General features: G+C 37.8%; 2 protein-coding genes across 2 annotated transcripts; one reads left to right on the top strand and one right to left on the bottom strand.

Annotated features, from left to right (window-relative positions):
• Nucleotides 1–6,002: 6,002 nt before the first annotated feature.
• Nucleotides 6,003–8,925, bottom strand: LOC121978125 ((S)-beta-bisabolene synthase-like). The gene is made up of 8 exons (XM_042530503.1): nt 8,787–8,925; nt 8,329–8,444; nt 7,903–8,158; nt 7,445–7,817; nt 7,119–7,340; nt 6,889–7,024; nt 6,536–6,787; nt 6,003–6,394 (listed from the first exon to the last, which is right to left on the bottom strand). Exons 1-8 carry the CDS (start codon nt 8,923–8,925, stop codon nt 6,101–6,103), a joined length of 1,788 nt encoding a protein of 595 aa, XP_042386437.1. The 3' UTR covers nt 6,003–6,100.
• Nucleotides 8,926–9,812: 887 nt separating this feature from the next.
• Nucleotides 9,813–16,977, top strand: LOC121974765 ((S)-beta-bisabolene synthase-like). Its single transcript, XM_042525985.1, has 7 exons — nt 9,813–9,979; nt 14,748–15,003; nt 15,089–15,461; nt 15,566–15,787; nt 15,851–15,986; nt 16,087–16,338; nt 16,477–16,977. The coding sequence occupies exons 1-7, from the start codon at nt 9,824–9,826 to the stop codon at nt 16,768–16,770; spliced, it is 1,689 nt and encodes a 562-aa protein (XP_042381919.1). The 5' UTR covers nt 9,813–9,823; the 3' UTR covers nt 16,771–16,977.
• Nucleotides 16,978–19,662: the final 2,685 nt, after the last annotated feature.

Below are 19,662 nucleotides of genomic sequence, written 5' to 3'. Positions count from 1 at the left end.
TGAGTCTGGTTCGGAGGTTGACTCTAGAGATTCATATTTGGGTTCGCAGTCTTGTTCAATTTCTAACTCTGAAGGAATCTCATGAAGTTTGAGTAGTTTCTCCCAAAGCTCTTTAGCAGTGTCGAACCTTCCAACTCGATCAAGCTCTGAATTTGATAGTTCGCCTAGGATAATACATGTTGCCTTTGCATTTGTCTCGAAGTTTCTTATCGTTTGTGCATCCCACTTGTCACAGGTGATGGGTACACCTTCTTCAGTTGGGAGAATGAGTCCGATCTGGACTATGGTCCATGTCTCCACTTGGGTTTTCAGTTGGTGCTCCATTTGGTCTTTCCAGTAACCAAAATTTTCGCTGGACAAGAGTGGTAGGCTTGCGGTGTTGTATCCATCTTCATAGGCCATTTAAAAACCTAACACGCAATATAAACAAAAAACTTGTTCCAAGACTTAGTCTTGGATTAGTAGTGCAGAATAAAGATAGAAATAACAATATACAAATTTTGAAAAAAAAGTAATAAAATAATAAAAAAATATTATTAAAATAATATAAAAAATATTATTTCAAAATTTGCTAAATGCGATATTTTGTTAATCCCAATCAATTGTGAAAAGATGAAAATGAAGTTTTTGAAAACAGTTTTGGAGGGAAAAAATGAAAGGCGTAAGGTTTTATTTTTAGCCTAAATAGACGAAAAAGCCACAAAAGAAATGCTCGAATGGTGGTTTCACCTATTCGAAGCGACCTTGCTCTGATACCAATTGTTGGATTGAGACGCGCTGAGGAGGGGGTGAATAACACTCGTGGCTTTTTCACCAATTTAAAACTACGAGTAAAAACGCAGCGGAATAAAGAGAACAATCAAACACAGAGACAAAGAAATTTACTTCGTTCAGAGCCTGTGACGTCTCCTACTCGAAGGCCCGCGATCCTTGATCGCTTTCCGTGGGCAACAACTATAAGCTCGATAAGGTTTTACAAGTATTACAATAAGTGCAATTAAAAAAGATAATTATACCGACAACAGTATAGTTATCTGAAGATTTGGAGCTTCGGGTTGTCGGTGTCAAGTCGCAGCACTTCCGGGTCGTCTGGTTAGCAGCTAGTTGCAAAGGGATCGCTTGGAATTCATTGATGAGAGCTGCTGGTAGAGACCCTCTTATAAAGGGTGTTCAAGGTGCCTCCATCAGGCTCCAAGGCGCCTTGAATCCCTAAGTTTTATCCCGGAAATGACTCTGCGATGAAGCTTTGACCGCTGCCTTTTATCCATCTCAAGGCGCCTTCATCACTGTCCAAGGCGCCTTAAGCCACCTGTTCAAGGCGCCTTGAGCTTCCTTCAAGGCGCCTCCAACCCTTCTGGGCAGCTAGGCTTCGACTCGCACCCGAGGCGCCTCCAAGCTCCATGGAAGCACCTCGGTACTATTCATCCGAGGCTATTCCTTGCATTTTGGTCCCTGCAAGATACATTAATCCCAAATATACCCTGCAGCACAAAGTTAGCACATAAAACATAATAATATAAGTGACCGACAATCATCGGACTGTCCGAGTCTGACTTCGGATTTTCAACTGGAAACCCTAGGTCGAGCCGACGCCTATTGTTCCCTCTGCGGGGAGCGCGTCCTCACCTACTCCACTCAGGAGATTTACCTGATGCAAGTCCGGTCCTCCAGACCGACTGGACTTTCCGCCTAGGGTTACCACCCCCTAGGACCTAGGGTTACCGCCCCCTAGGGTTTTTCTCCACCTAGGGTTACCACCCCCTAGGACCTAAGGTTACCCCCCCCCCCCCCCTTAGGATTTTCCTCCACCTAGGGTTACCACCCCCTAGGACTTAAGGTTGCCGCCCCTTAGGATTTTCCTCCACCTAGGGTTACCTCCCCCTAGGACCTAAGGTTGCCGCCCCTTAGGGTTTTCCTCCACCTAGGGTTACCTCCCCCTAGGACCTAGGGTTACCACCCCCTAGGGTTTTCACCTGCCTAGCCGCAGTTAGGACTTTTGCCTAAGTATCACTTAGGACTTTCATGCAAGCTCCATGAACCTTGTTAGATAACACCACAACTTAACTTTGAGCCCTTTGTCATAATCAAAACTCAGGTTCGATCATCTGGTGCTCACTGCACCAACAAACTTAACATTATTGATTCCAAATTCAACTTATCTTTTCTCAGAGGTTTAGACTTGGATCGCAAACGATACTTAACATTATTAATCCAAATTCACATATGTTACAAATTCAATTAAATATTTATTTCAGAGATCGGCTTCCAAGTTAATTAAACATGGCGAGATACTAGGCCTTCTTGGGTATGAGATCATCCACCACTTCCTAGACAAACTCTTTCAACGAAATTCAATATTTAATCTCCTTATAGTAACCTTAGGTTTAACCATTAAGAATAATCAAATCACAAGATCGAAAAAACCAAAAGAAACACAAAGTCGAATCATAAATCCGAAACCTAGAATCGTTAGTCTTTTGTGTTTAGTATTTCATGATCTAAACAAAAGAATAAACTAGTTATGATGCGGAAACTAATAACTAGGTTATACCTTTTGTAGCTTATAGACCTCACGATCTTCTGCCGTATTCCTCTTCTTATCTCGGACGTTGTGTGGGCGACGATCTACCGAGACGAGAATCCACCCAAGCCTCCTTCTTCTCCTTGCAAGTTTCGGCCACCAACAATCTCCTAGAGATGAAGAACTTCGGCCACCAACCAAGCTCCAAGGGATGCTAAGAAACAAAGCCTCCTTTCTCTACTTATTCTCCAAGCTAAATCTGGCCACCAAAATCTCCTTGAGAGTTGATGCCGCCAGCCACCAAAGAAGAAGAAAAGGAGAAGAGGAAGAAGATGAGGGCTGGCCACCACCAAGGAATAGAGGAGAGGAATAATAGATGTGTTGTTAGGTGAGACACCTCTACCGTCTCTTTTATATTCCTTGGTCTTGGAAAATAAGGAAAGTTTTAAAATATAATTAAAATTTTCTTATTTTCCTTGCCAATGTCTAAGAAGGAAAATTTAATAAAACCTTCCTTATAATTCTTTCAATGGCCGACCATATCAAACTTCTAAATAAGGAAAGTTTTAAACACAAAAATTAAAACTTCCTAATTTGTTTCCAGAAATTTTAAAATAAAAAATTTCTCTTTTAAAAATTTCCTTCATGGTTGGCTATAAAAGGAAATTTTTATAAATTAAAATCTCTCTATTAAAACATGTGGATGATTACAAAAAGAAAAGTTTTCTCTAAAATTAAAATCTTCCTTTTAACTACAAATAAGGAAAGATATCAAATCCTTCTCTTAATCCTTTGTAGAAACAAAAAAGGATAGATTTATAATTTTTAAAACTCTCTTTTAAAACCATGAAGATGATTACAAAAAGGAAAGTTTTATCAAAAATTAAAATCTTCCTTTTAACTACAAATAAGGAAAGATATCAAATATTTTCCTTAATCCTTTGTAGAAAGCTATAAAAGGAAAGATTTAATTTTAAAACTCTCTTTTAAAATCATATCTTCCACATTATGAAAGATTTAAATTTAAACTCCCCTTTTATTTTATTTTTTCCGGCCACCTAAGCTTGGGTTCAAGCTAGGGCCAACCATAAGTTGACCCATCATGCCTTGGTTTGGCCGGCCCTAGCTTGGGCTCCAAGCTAGGCTTGGTCGGCCACCTTAAGGTGGGTAAGAAGTTGGGTATAGGTGGGTATAAGACTTTACAAATAAGAGGCTACGACAGGGACCGAGAGGAGGAATTGATTTTGGTCTCCCGATGAACTTGAGCTTCCCGTGTTCGCCCCGAACACCCAACTCGAGTTCATCAATAATAACTCATACCACTAAAGAGTTATTATTGAACTACCGCACCAATCCCATATTACTATATGGGCTCCTTCTTATCATGAGTGTGTTAATCTCCCTGTGTTTAAAATATAGAATGCCCACTAATTAAATGAGTTACTGACAACTCACTTAATTAATATCTAGCTTCAAGAGTAGTATCACTTAACTTTATTGTCATGCCAGACTAAATCCACCTGCAGGATTTACATGACAATCCTTATGAGCTCCTCAAAGGGACATCATCAACATAGATTACTAGGATACAGTTTCATTCTATAATCAACAACACACCATATAAATAATATCATTTACCAACTTATCGGACCTATTGATTTAACGAGATAAATCGCACCTTTTGATAAATTAAAGAAATAAATATTAAGTATATGTGCTTGTTATTATATCATGATTAAGAGTACACACTTCCATAATAACAGAGGTATTGTTCTTTTATATAGTTAGTATAAAAAGAAACTACCTAAAATGGTCCTACTCAATACACTCATAGTGTACTAGTGTAATTTATTAGTCAAGATAAACTAATACCTAATTACAATACAAGTAATTCATTTCCAACACTTGTACACTTCATTTCTATATTAGCTTCTTTGTTTTTGCACTTCACTGATGTAAGAGGCTTCTCCGCCTGAAGGAGTATTTAGTGTTACACTTTCCTTGGATTAACAACCTCCCTGATTGTAACCAAGTAAAAATCCTCTTGCCTCTTCTTTCTGTTCTGTTTAGTTAATTTACTTTATGCAAGTGTTATTCTGTTGAAAGTTCGAGAAGGGTTTCGTTTTATTATTTTTCAGGCTATTCAACCCCCCTTCTAGTCGGCCCCAGCGGTCCAACATAGAAGAAGGTCGGCGGGAGCGCACAAGGAGAGGAAGCGAAGCGTCGACGGGTTGGGGGAGACAATCGGGTTCGAGGAAGAGGAGGAGCTCCACGCCGTGAGAGGGAGAGGCAACGTCGGGCGAGAGGGGAGGGAGATGGCGCGGGTGAAGATGGCTAGGGCATGAGCAAATGAGAGAAAATGAAATATTATAAACTTAGGTATCTGTAATTAAACCCTAGGTTAATTCCTTAATCAACTCCCACTTTTGGGTATTCCAAACAAGTTTTTCCCAAGCCTATAAACTCATCCCCTCAAAATAGTCATACGAGTTCCAAAAAATTCTCAGAAAATCTCTAAAAATTCCCTTATAGTTATTCATCCTTTTCGGTATTTTACAATATCAATAGTACATGATTGTAACGATACTGTCATCAAACAGGAATAAGATGAACAAGTAAAGAAAAGATATCAAATAGTACATTCCACTAGTTGTTTTGCAATATTTTGCAAATGAAGTATTATATCATGTTTTCTAAAAAGTAACCTATCATATCTTAGTCCAACACTAAAATTGAATATAAAGCCAGAATGTTTAAGGTCATTTGGCTTTAAATTTTCTCTCTGAATAACATTTGGATACCATTAATATATTTAAAATTTTGTATGACAATATTAGCATTACATATCTTGTTACAAATATGGTATCTGGAAATTAATTTTTATTTTTTTAAAAAAAACATGTGGTGAATTGACAACAACTTATTTTCTATATCTCCATGTATGATAAGATTTCAAATACCTTCATCACACCATTAATAAGACAATGATTTCTTATTGGCATCCAAACTCAACATATTCATCACCTCTATAATGTCATTAAGTATGTAAGAGGATGGCATCTTTGTTACAATAGATAATGGATCACTTCCCAACGGTCTCATGATTTACCTCCATATAATCTAGAGACGAATTGTGAAGGAAACTTGAGATGAGTGTAATTACCTTAATTTTGCTAAAAAACAAGGGGTAATGATAGCAAAAGTAGTAGTAATGAGTCTCTTCGAAGACATCCAATAAAATTGGATACAGAAAAGTAGTAGTAATGATAAAATTTACATATCTATAAAAATTACAATTGCCAACAAGAGCTTAACATACAATTCATATTAGGTATGCAATTATCATAATTCTTATTGTCACCATAATTCTAAGATTGCATGCCATAATTAATAGCATCATAATTTATCACATTGTATACATGCAACTCGTAAACAACTTGTATATATGGGCTTATTTGACTTCAACATTAACAAGAACAAATTATTTCACTCTTTCTCCCCCTTTTATTTCTACGATAATAACTTAGGCACACAACAATATAAGATATCAAATAGTACATGATTGTAACGATATTGTCATCAAACAAGAATAGAATGAACAAGTAGAGAAAAGATGATTTCCTTCATCGAAGTGTCAGGTTCTGTGAATCCATCGCCATGCTTGTATATAACTTCTGTACTTCGCGTAAAGTGGAGTAATACTTCAGTTACTTCTCTAGACAATCCAGTTGCAATAAGGAGCTCCTCGTTCATAGTCTTCCATGCATCTTCAACAAAGCCTAGGAGCTTCTCACATGCAACATCTTCTGATGTTCCATGTTCCTTCATATAGCAATCTACTGTTGAGGCAACATGTATCCTCTTTTGTTCTCGCTTCAACCCAAAAAAAAGAAAAAGGTGTCTATCAAGCATATATAAATTTGCTATGTTCTAGGGTTCCTATTGGGATTATAAATTCCCATGCACAAAAAAAAAAAAAAAAACTTAAGTTATGGTTACTATATATATATATACCTCCTTTGAAGCTATGTCATTAGTGATACGGGCAATTGTTCCACAAGCTTCTGCGATCTTTGGTGAGCCTTCGAACCATTCAAATGCTTCCTCTGTGGCCATTGCCTCCTCCATGCCACTCAAAAGTACGCAGGAAAACAAGATAAATCCAACACTTATGATTGAAACACGCATGTGCTCTTCTAACTTGGGCACATACTTGTCATCCCTCCATTGGCATTCCTTGAAGTAAGTTTGAGCTTGAAATTTCCACTACACATAGTTAATTAACAGAGAATAATTATAACTAAGACCTGGTTATATATATATATATATAAAGTGGGAAAAAATGTAGCTAGGAAGCATAGACATACATGTTCCTTGAGGTACAATATTCGAAACGTCTCCTCCGGTGCAAGTTCATTTTCAAATTCCTGAAAAGTGCTCAACATTTTGAGAAAGAAATCCCTTAAGTATTCTGGTAGTTGATCTACTGCACTAGAGCTCCACCTGCATGAATAAAAAATTGGTTGTTAATCTTAAAAAATTTAAAACGTGATTTAATTTTATTGTAGTTACAGTTCACAATAGATGTCAATCATGCCTTTGGATTGCGTCTGTCAGTAGTCGACTCTCTTCTAGTGTGCTGTAGCTATCGTAGAAGTCATCCAAGACAGTAATGAACATAAGTAGCTTAGTCGCAAACAGTCGAGCACGAGAACAACTGGGTTCATGACGTATCACCATCAACCAACAGAAAGATTCCACCACCCGGTCTCGAACAAAATTTAGATGCATAATGTCTAAATTCAGATTCTTCCACCACCTGCATGCATGCCAGTGTCATATATAAGTAGGGTGCCTTTATAAAATGGTTTAAATACTCACACGTACATCAAAATATGTGACTCATTTTACCCAAAAACTTACGTGCATATTTTCTTGAGCTCCTCCTGGTGGAGACGTTGTAATATGTTGAAGTCCAACTCTGCAAGCTCAAGTATTGTTTCATTTAGTGTTGGTTCATCTTGGTAAATAGGGATGTAGCTTCTTGTGAAAATTCGTTTCATGCTTCGTTGAATAGGTGTCTTGAGAGTGAGAGACACTAGCTTTGCAAATGTTGGATTTAGATCTTTTAACAAAGATGTAAGATTATCTTTAGTAAACGAAATGGCTTCATGGAGTATAGTCTCTTTTTTAGTTCCAAGGTAAGCCGCATTATATAAGCTCAGGAGACGCTTAGCATCATCTTTTAGTTCTTCCATAAATTTTCCCTCCTTATCCTTGTACTTTTTAAATACATCTGCATTATATATTATGCACTAAATATATAAATAATCATCTAGCTAGGTCTCTAAATATATAAGAATAGAACATTGAATATATACCTGAAGAAATATTGAATCCTTTTTGTCTAAGCAGTCGAAAATGAAGAGCAATTTCATAGAACCCGTATTTGCTCATGTCAATATCCTTGAGATGGTCTAAAGCTCTGTCTATTTCCTCCGTGAAATGGTAATCAAGTCCAAGAAGTTGAATTGTATCAATTAGATTCATGGTTTGTAGGATGCTAGTCACGTTTTGGAGCATTCTCCTTACTTCATTCTTGAGCTCTTCAGCTCTTTCATTCATCCATGCCTCAGACTACATCATGGATGCACGGGAAAATTGATATATTAACTATATATATAGTGAATTATGTATATATTGATCAATTACTACAATGGAATACTAATTAATATCTGAATGATGCATCATCCAAAGCATTGAAACGATACGAACAAGCTAAATACTGATGTGTATAGATAGATTACCCGTGATTTCTGATTTGTAATAAAGTAATCACCCCAAAAGCTAGGATCGAAACCTGCAACCTGGCGATCAACAGACACAGCAACCTGGGATAGCAGAATTTCGAGCGGCCATTCCGCTCGGCCAAGCAACAGACACAGCAAGATATCTTTCGACATCCTTTTGGGAGCTAGTGCCGCTGACAAGCGGTATGGTCAGACTGAAGATCGTACGGCGGAAGCTTCCACTGTGACTTCAGAAATATGTTCGGCTGGTTAAGGTACTGTGTCAGGAACACTTTACTAACACATCTTTTCAGGGAAAGTTTTGAGATGTGTGCTCATCTTGGGAAGCATGCACGCGCGCTTCCAGGGCTCTATATAAAAGGGGTCCAAGTATCGACAGAGGTATGCTTGATACACGATTTCTACTTTTGCGCTACAGTTCTTTTTTCTTGTTTCTTGCTTTGCCGAAGACTGACTTGAGCGTTTGAGGGTTATCGTCGGGGACCCCTTGAGCGTTTGAGGGTCATCATCGGGGACCCCTTCCCTGACTCGGCACGGACGATGCTTGTGTTGCAGGCGGAAGAAAAGTCCATAGGAGATCAGCAAGAGCGCCATGTCTCCAGCATCTATCTCATCGACCTACGGACAAGATCAATTATTATTATTATTATTATTATATCATATTTAATATTTTTATTATTAGTTAAATAATTTATATAAATAAATCTTTTAATTTTATTAATAAAATTATTCAGAAATAATTAATTTTTATTTACTTTATTTCTAAGTCAGATAACTCAACCACATTTTTTAGACTAATGCATGTAGCTCGGACGTGTCTTTTAGACTATATAAAAGGGTATTGCTAAACGGCCAGAATCTGGCCAGCTAGAATATATGCATGCATGCATATGCATGGGTATTTTAGTAATTTCATATGGCCGCATTAATTATATGCATGTCCATGCATGCATTTTAATTGGGAGATAGGGATTTCTAGCTGGCCAGATTCTGGCCAGCAAGATTTACTCTATATAAAATCCTCATTTTATAGACATCGGTTTAAACAAGATTACTTATCAATGAAAACTTGGGCCGTTGGCAAATTTAGTAGAAAATTCAAAGACACGTTCTTTCTTTTAAAATCAATAATATTATTTTATTTATTGTATCTTATCATCATTATGTCTCTTTACCATAACTCTTAAATAAAAAATTTCGTTTAATTTTGGTAGAATAGTAGATGCACTAAATAATCTTTGAATCAGTAAGAATAACTATACGTTCGACTGAAAAATCTGAATAATAATCCAGATAAAAAAAGATGTAATAGATATATTAAAGTATGTAAAGCTCGTGCCCCTTCAAAAAAATAAAAAAAATAAAAAAAATAGGAGCATTTATTTTATAACTTTAAATTTTCCCTTCCTTCCAACTACCCTCATTAAAAAATACTACTTTATAAAAATTTAAGGTTAGAAATCATCTATAAATATAATCTAACAAATCGCAGATGGTTCTTCAGGTTTTTCAAAATCATATACAAGTCATGGAGCTTGTTGATTCTCCATCACTCAAGGTTTTCGAAGACGTGGTTGTTGATCGCCAGGTTGCAGGTTTCGATCCTAGCTTTTGGGGTGATTACTTTATTACAAATCAGAAATCACGGGTAATCTATCTATACACATCAGTATTTAGCTTGTCGTATCATTTCAATGCTTTGGATGATGCATCATTCAGATATTAATTAGTATTGCATTGCAGTAATTGATCAATATATACATAATTCACTATATATATGTTAAAAGTTAATTTGTATTTCCAATTAAGATAACTCTTGTTTTTTCAGTTTTCTATGAGTCTGGATAATAGTGTTAATCAGTCATTGGAATTGTGTTAAGGAATTAAGATAGGGCCTAGAACAATCTGATGATTAGTATAAAGATATGTGCTTTGTACTGACTGAAGTGTTGAAAAAAAGGCATCCTAAATAAATCAAAGATCCGTTTCCTCTCTAGCCTTCATTTTCGTATACTACTCTTCATTATCTCCAACAAATTTGGTATCAGAGCCAATGACCTCTTCAAATCCTTTAACCTTCTTCACTTATTCTCCTAGTCAAATACCCATATTCGAAGGAGAACATTACGAGTATTGGAGCTCCCAAATGGAGACCATCTTCATTTCCCAAGATTTGTGGGATGTGGTGAAACAAGAATTCGAAACAGTCACGGAAGAAGAAACCGAGAAGCAGTTGAAGGAGAATATAAAGAAGAATGCTACAGCCTTGCGAATTATTCAACAGGGGTTAAGTAAATCAATTTACCCTAGAATTTTCGGCATGAAGAGCGCCCAAGAAGCATGGGACGTTCTGAAGAAGGAATTCAAAGGGGCTGATAAAGTGATCTCAATTAAGTTGCAAAATTATTGGAGAAATTTTGACAACTTATCGATGAAAGAAAATGAATCTGTTAAAGATTGTTCTTTGTGGGTGGCTGAGATTGTCAACCAAATCAAGGGCTGCGGTGATACAATATCCGAGAAGAAAGTAGTGGAAAGAATTCTCAGATCATTATCGCAAAAATTCGAGCATATCGTTGCCATGATCGAGGAGACGAAGGATAAATCCCAGCTAACTCGGTACGAGTTGTTCAGCTCTTTGGAGGCACATGAAGGCAGAGTCAATGGCTATACGAATCAGCCACTCGAGCAAGTTTTTCAAGTAAAGGCCAACCTCGGGGAAAAGAAATCTGATGCAAGACAAGAAGAAAGAGGGTTTTCATCTTCCTACAGAGGATCATCAAGTAGAAGACGAGGAGACTCAGGTCAAAATCATGGCCGGGGATATGGAAGGAAGCCATCATTGGATGTGCAGAGGTCTGGGACAGAGTGCCAGATCTGCAAAAAGCCAGGACATGAATCAAAAAGTTGTTGGCATCGCTGTACTAGGTGCAAAATTTCCAATCATTCGAAGCGGGATTGTTGGTTTAAGGAGAAAGCTGAAGCCGCAGATGCTAAGGCGAATTTTGTGAAGGAAAATGATGTTGAAAAATTATTTTATTCATCTATGGATTCCGAGCACAGTTACAAGGAAACGTGGTTTCTTGACAGCGGGTGCAGCCACCACATAACCGGAAATCGTGATTCTTTCGCTATGCTGGATGATAAATTTTCCACGCAAGTGGAGCTTGGTGACAGCAAGCGTGTAAGCATCGAAGGGCAAGGAGTTGTTGCTGTCTTCACAGAAGGAGGTAATAAAAAACATATTCATGATGTCTATTATTCTTCAAAGATCACCCATAACTTGTTGAGTGTTGGGCAAATAATGAAGGATGGTTATAAGTTGATTTTTGATAATGATCGTTGTGATATCATCAATAAGAAGAACAATTTGAGAGTAGCTGCTGTGAAAATGAATGCAAATGGTTTATTTCCATTCGAGATAGGGAAGTTGCAGACATATGCTCTCAAATGTGGAGACCTTGATGAATCCTATCTTTGGCATTTAAGGTATGGACACTTAAACTTTAAGAGCTTGCAGCTTTTGGAGCAAAAGGGAATGGTCACTGGTCTTCCTACAATCCATTCAAAAGATCGAGTTTGTGAAGGCTGTATATATGGAAAGATGCATCGATTTCCATTTCCAAAGACAGCATGGAGAGCTCGAAGTCCATTAGAGCTTGTCCATGCTGATATATGCGGCCCAATTCGAAGTGCTTCACTCGGTAACAAGCAGTACTTCATTCTTTTTGTTGATGATTTTACAAGAATGATATGGACTTATTTTCTCGATAGAAAGTCTGATGCTTTCAGCACCTTCTTACATTTCAAAGCCCTTGTTGAGAATCAAAGTGGATGCTCGATTAAGGCTCTCCGAACAGATCATGGAGGAGAGTTTATATACAAACCTTTCCTCAAATATTGCAAGGAGAACGGGATTCTACGACAGCTTACTGTTCGGCACACTCCTCAGCAAAACGGAGTCGCGGAGAGGAAAAATCGAACGATTGAAGAAATGGCTCGCAGCATGCTCAAGGGAAAAGGACTTCCTAACAAATTTTGGGCTGAGGCTGTGAATACGACAGTGTATATTCTAAATCGTTCTCCAACAAAGGCTGTTCAGAATAGGACTCCGTTCGAGGCATGGTATGATCGAAAGCCAGTTGTAAATCAGCTAGGTTTTTGGGTGCGTCGCCTATGCTCGTGTGTTGCCACAGAACAGGGAGAAGTTTGATGAAAAAGGAGAAAAATTGATTTTTATTGGCTATAGTGATGAGTCCAAGGGGTATCGTCTTTATAACCCAAAAACTAATCAGTTAGTTCTCTCAAGAGATGTGATTTTTGACGAATTAGCTGTGTGGAATTGGGACGATAATGATTCACAAGTGCCTGTATTATTGGATGGAGCTGGAATAATTCCATTTGCTGATGTTGCTGGACCAACTGCGGGGACACAAAGCAGGATGGAAGGTGAAAGTTTGAGCACAGAAGGAGAAAATTCCAGTACTACTGCGCCAACCGATGACTCAGAATCAGATTCCCCTCAAAGGTATCGCTCTTTATCTGACATATATTCAGAAACTAATTTGGCTTTGTTTGCTGGAGAACCACAGAATTACGTTGAAGCTACAGATCAAGAAGTGTGGAGAAAAGCCATGAATGAAGAGATTAAAAGCATTGAGGAAAATCAGACTTGGGATTTGGTTGATTTGCCAGCAGGAAAGGATGCAATCGGATTGAAATGGATATTCAAGACGAAGTATAATGAAGATGGAAGCATTCAGAAGCACAAGGCCAGAGTAGTCGCAAAAGGCTACTCACAGCAGCCGGGGATTGACTTCAATGAGACCTTCGCACCGCTCGCTCGCATGGAGACGATAAGAATTGTTCTCGCTTTGGCAGCTCAGTTGGAGATGAAAGTTTACCAACTTGACATCAAGTCGGCCTTCTTGAATGGAGAATTAGAAAAAGAAGTTTATGTATGCCAGCCTGAAGGATATGTCATGAAAGGGAAGGAAGAAAAAGTGTACCGGCTTCGAAAGACTCTTTATGGGTTAAAACAAGCCCCTCGAACTTGGTACAGCAAGATTGATTCCTATTTTCAGCATTTCGGTCTTCAGCGCAGCCCAAACAAGCCCTCCCTCTATGTGAAAGTCGGAGAAAAAGGGAATTTTTTAATCGTTTGTCTTTACGTCGATGATGTGATTTATGCAGGAACCGATATAAAGATGGTTGAAGATTTTAAATTGGCCATGATGAAAAAGTTCGAGATGTCTGATCTTGGACTTATGAGGTACTTTCTTGGTTTTCAAGTCAAGCAATCAAGTGGCGAGATTTTCATTTCACAAGAAAAGTATGTGGAGGATCTCTTGAAGAAGTTTCAGATGTTGTCTTGCAAACCCGTGCCCACGCCAATGGCACTTAATGAGAAGTTACAGCAAGAAGATGACAGCGAAATGGCAGATGAGAAGCTTTATCGAAGCTTAGTGGGATCCTTGATTTATCTCACAAACACGAGGCCCGATATTGTTCAGCCTGTAAGTGTACTCTCGAGGTTTATGAGCAAGCCAAGAAAGGTTCATTATGCTGCTGCAAAGAGAGTGCTCAGATTCTTGCAAGGAACAATGAAACATGGGTTGAGATATGTAAAAGAATCGAACAATGATTTGGTCAGTTTTACGGATAGTGATTGGGCCGGCTCCCTCGAAGATAGGAGGAGTACCTCAGCATATCTTTTCTGTCTCGAATCAAAGGTGATTTCCTGGAGCTCAAGGAAGCAAAATACAGTAGCTTTATCATCTGTAGAGGCTGAATATTCTGCAGCAACAAGTGCAGCTTGTGAAGCAGTTTGGCTTAGGCGAATTATGGCTGATCTGCAACAGAAACATACGTGTTCGACTATTATTTTCTGTGACAACATGTCCGCAATTGCAATGACAAAGAATCCAGTTTTTCACGCCCGAAGTAAGCATATTGAGTTGCGTCGTCATTTCATTCGAGATTTGGTGAACAAAAGGGAAATTCACTTGGAGTTCATCGGGACTAATGAGCAGCCTGCAGATGTTCTTACAAAGCCCGTGTCATTGGAAAAGCTTGAGAAGTTTAAAGACAAAATGAAAATCACAAATTAAGGGGGTGTTAAAAGTTAATTTGTATTTCCAATTAAGATAACTCTTGTCTTTTCAGTTTTCTATGAGTCTGGATAATAGTGTTAATCAGTCATTGGAATTGTGTTAAGGAATTAAGATAGGGTCTAGAACAATCTGATGATTAGTATAAAGATATGTGCTTTGTACTGACTGAAGTGTTGAAAAAAAGGCATCCTAAATAAATCAAAGATCCGTTTCCTCTCTAGCCTTCATTTTCGTATACTACTCTTCATTATCTCCAACAATATATAGTTAATATATCAATTTTCCCATGCATCCATGATGTAGTCTGAGGCATGGATGAATGAAAGAGCTGAAGAACTCAAGAATGAAGTAAGGAGCATGTTCCAAAACGTGGCTGGCATCCTACAAACCATGAATCTAATTGATACAATTCAACTTCTTGGACTTGATTACCATTTCACGGAGGTAATAGACAGAGCTTTAGACCATCTCAAGGATATTGACATAAGCAAATACGGGCTCTATGAGATTGCTCTTCATTTTCGACTGCTTAGACAAAAAGGATTGAACATTTCTTCAGGTATATATTCAATGTTCTATTCTTATATATTTAGAGACCTAGCTAGATGATTATTTATATATTTAGTGCATAATATATAATGCAGATGTATTTAAAAAGTACAAGGATAAGGAGGGAAAATTTATGGAAGAACTAAAAGATGATGCTAAGGGTCTCCTGAGCTTATATAATGCGGCTTACCTTGGAACTAAAAAAGAGACTATACTCCATGAAGCCATTTCTTTTACTAAAGATAATCTTACATCTTTGTTAAAAGATCTAAATCCAACATTTGCAAAGCTAGTGTCTCTCACTCTCAAGACACCTATTCAACGAAGCATGAAACGAATTTTCACAAGAAGCTACATCTCTATTTACCAAGATGAACCAACACTAAATGAAACAATACTTGAGCTTGCAAAGTTGGACTTCAACATATTACAACGTCTCCACCAGGAGGAGCTCAAGAAAATATGCACGTAAGTTTTTGGGTAAAATGAGTCACATATTTTGATGTACGTGTGAGTATTTAAACCATTTTATAAAGGCACCCTACTTATATATGACACTGGCATGCATGCAGGTGGTGGAAGAATCTGAATTTAGACATTATGCATCTAAATTTTGTTCGAGACCGGGTGGTGGAATCTTTCTGTTGGTTGATGGTGATACGTCATGAACCCAGTTGTTCTCGTGCTCGACTGTTTGCGACTAAGCTACTTATGTTCATTACTGTCTTGGATGACTTCTACGATAGCTACAGCACACTAGAAGAGAGTCGACTACTGACAGACGCAATCCAAAGGCATGATTGACATCAATTGTTTTAATTTTTTTAAAATTAGCAACTAATTTTTTATTCATGCAGGTGGAGCCCTAATGCAGTAGATCAACTACCAGAATACTTAAGGGATTTCTTTCTCAAAATGTTGAGCACTTTTCAGGAATTTGAAAATGAACTTGCACCGGAGGAGACGTTTCGAATATTGTACCTCAAGGAACATGTATGTCTATGCGTCCTGGCTACATTTTTTTCCCACTTTATATATATATATATATATATAACCAGGTCTTAGTTATTCTCTGTTAATTAACTATGTGTAGTGGAAATTTCAAGCTCAAACTTACTTCAAGGAATGCCAATGGAGGGATGACAAGTATGTGCCCAAGTTAGAAGAGCACATGCGTGTTTCAATCATAAGTGTTGGATTTATCTTGTTTTCCTGCGTACTTTTGAGTGGCATGGAGGAGGCAGTGGCCACAAAGGAAGCATTTGAATGGTTCGAAGGCTCACCAAAGATCGCAGAAGCTTGTGGAACAATTGCCCGTATCACTAATGACATAGCTTCAAAGGAGGTATATATATAGAAACCATAACTTAAGTTTTTTTTTTTTTTTTTTGTGTATGGGAATTTATAATCCCAATAGGAACCCTAGAACATATGCAAATTTATATATGCTTGATAGACACCTTTTTCTTTTTTTGGGTTGAAGCGAGAACAAAAGACGATACATGTTGCCTCAACAGTAGATTGCTATATGAAGGAACATGGAACATCAGAAGATGTTGCATGTGAGAAGCTCCTAGGCTTTGTTGAAGATGCATGGAAGACTATGAACGAGGAGCTCCTTATTGCAACTGGATTGTCTAGAGAAGTAACTGAAGTATTACTCCACTTTACGCGAAGTACAGAAGTTATATACAAGCATGGCGATGGATTCACAGAACCTGACACTTCGATGAAGGAAATCATCTTTTCTCTACTTGTTCATCCTATTCTTGTTTGATGACAGTATCGTTACAATTATGTACTATTTGATATCTTATATTGTTGTGTGCCTAAGTTATTATCGTAGAAATAAAAGGGGGAGAAAGAGTGAAATAATTTGTTCTTGTTATTATTGAAGTCAAATAAGCCCATATATACAAGTTGTTTACGAGTTGCATGTATACAATGTGATAAATTATGATGATATTAATTATGGCATGCAATCTTAGAATTATGGTGACAATAAGAATTATGATAATTGCATACCTAATATGAATTGTATGTTAAGCTCTTGTTGACAATTGTAATTTTTATAGATATGTAAATTTTATCATTACTACTACTTTTCTATATCCAATTTTATTGGATGTCTCCGAAGAGACTCATTACTACTACTTTTGCTATCATTAACCCTTGCTTTTTAGCAAAATTAAGGTAATTACATTCATCTCAAGTTTCCTTCACAATTCGTCTCCAGATTATATAGAGGTAAATCATGAGACCGTTGGGAAGTGATCCATTATCTATTGTAACAAAGATGCCATCCTCTTACATACTTAATTGCATTATAGAGGTGATGACATTATTGCCATCCTCTTACATACTTAATTGCATTATAGAGGTGATGACATTATAGAAGTGCAAAGTGCGCATACAAAGCGCCCATTGCGCAAGTGCGCACGTGCGCACGTGGTGGGTGGCGGGCTCACAGGTGCGAGCATCTGCTCGCCCTGGGCTAAGGGAGCACCTGTCCTTTTATTTTTGTGTTAATTCCATTAACACATCTTCATTAATAAGTAGAGAACACACATCGAGAATTTTCGATGTGGGACTATTCTCCCATGTACTTTATTAATGAATAATAAATGTTATTTTGGGCCGATTTTAAACATTAATTTCTCATTCACCCTTAATCGGTTTTGAGCAAATTAATAGTCTAAATCTATCTACGCGAATCGTAGATTTCAATTTTGAAGTCAATTACGACTTTCAACAATTGATGGCTTCCTTCCTCAAAATCGTTTTGGTCCATTTAAGGCCCCAATATCCAAAAATCCCCCACATGAATGGAAATTAATGCAATGCGTATATGCATGCTGACACTTTACAAGAGTCCAATCGATAAGTCACTGCATCGGGAGAGGTAGCTTGTGGCTTTGAACCTTCCGTAGTGAAATGTTATCGAGTATACTAGGCTGCGCAGTGAACGTGATGTCTTGAACTGCTCAGCTGTTGGTGTATACTTAGACAATAACACCCACACAGAGATCTATCTCACCTACTTTAGGTTCTCATGGTTGGTTCCGTTTCGGCCATGGATACCATCTTGGATTCATGAGTGTTTCATTGAAGCGGCATGTCTTCACACTCACATAGGTGACACTTCTATCAAGAGTATCCTACCATACTCCACCTTATCAGGTATAGAAGTCACTAAAAGCATAAGCTTAACCTCACTACATGAGGTAGGACAGCACAAATTCATCCTAGGATTGGGATAGAGATAAACTATCTAATGTGCTGGACCACAACTTCTGTAACTTCGTTGTCCCATTGAACCAAGATCTTGGGATCTCCAGTCAACAAGGTTGGGTTACCGCTACAGTCGTTTTCAGTTGTAGATTTTTAATCCCATTCTTCTTGATGAGCAGTATACTTGATCTCGACTCAACCCCTTCGTTAGAGGATCTGCCAAATTATCTTTGGACTTAACATAGTCGATTGCAATCACTCCATTCGAGATCAACTGCCTAATGGTATTATGTCTATGACGTATATGTCGTGACTTCTCATTATACATATTACTCTGTGCCCTTCCAATCGCCGATTGACTATCACAGTGGATTAGTACGGCAGACACAGGTTTCTTCCAAGAAATTCCGCAGCCGTTCAACTTCCTCAGCTGCTTTGTCTAGTGCTATAAACTCGGATTCTATAGTTGACCGAGCAATGCAAGTCTGCTTAGTGGATTTCCAAGATACTGCTCCCCCACCGATCGTGAATACATATCCACTAGTGGATTTGGAGTCTTTTGTATCTGATATCCAATTAGCATCACAATATCCTTCCAACACAGCGGGATATTTTCCATAATGTAATCCATAGTTCATAGTATATTTCAAATATCTGAGAACTCGCATCAATGCTTTCCAATGGGTGTCGTTTGGATTACTCGTAAAACGACTCAGTTTGTTGACTATACAGGCAATATCTGGACGTGTGCAGTTTGTGAAATATATCAAACTGCCTATTATCCGAGAATATTCCAACTACGATATGATCTCACCATGGTTTTTCGCTAAGTGTTGACTTAGATCCATAGGTGTTTTCACTGTAGAGAGATCGTACGCATTGAATTTTTTCAATACAGATTCTACATAATGGGATTGTGTTAAAACTATCCCTTCTGGTGTCCTGAGAATTTTAATTCCCAATATAACATCTGCTTGACCCATATCTTTCATATCAAAATTTCTAGTCAACATTTTCTTTGTAGTCATGATTACATCATGATTACTGCCCATTATTAGTATGTCGTCTACGTATAGACAGACAATTACATAGCCTTCAGGTGTGTTTTTGACATAAATGCATTTGTCACATTCATTTATTCTGAATTCATTTGACAACATTACTTTGTCAAATTTTTCGTGCCATTGTTTAGGCGTTTGCTTAAGTCCGTACAACGACTTAACAAGTTGACACACCTTTTTCTCATTTCCAGGAGCCATGAACCCTTCAGGTTGCTCCATATAAATTTCTTCTTCCAACTCACCATTTAAGAACGCAGTCTTAACATCCATTTGATGTATTTCAAGGTCATACAGTGCTGCAATGGCTATTAGCACTCGTATGGACGTAATCCTTGTCACCGGTGAGTATGTATCGAAGTAATTAAGGCCTTCCTCTT

The sequence above is a fragment of the Zingiber officinale genome, chromosome 4B, assembly GCF_018446385.1.
Source record: "Zingiber officinale cultivar Zhangliang chromosome 4B, Zo_v1.1, whole genome shotgun sequence".
NCBI classification, from domain to species: domain Eukaryota; kingdom Viridiplantae; phylum Streptophyta; class Magnoliopsida; order Zingiberales; family Zingiberaceae; genus Zingiber; species Zingiber officinale.
Note: the sequence above shows the minus strand (reverse complement) of the source record. Positions and strands in the feature narration are given on the sequence as shown.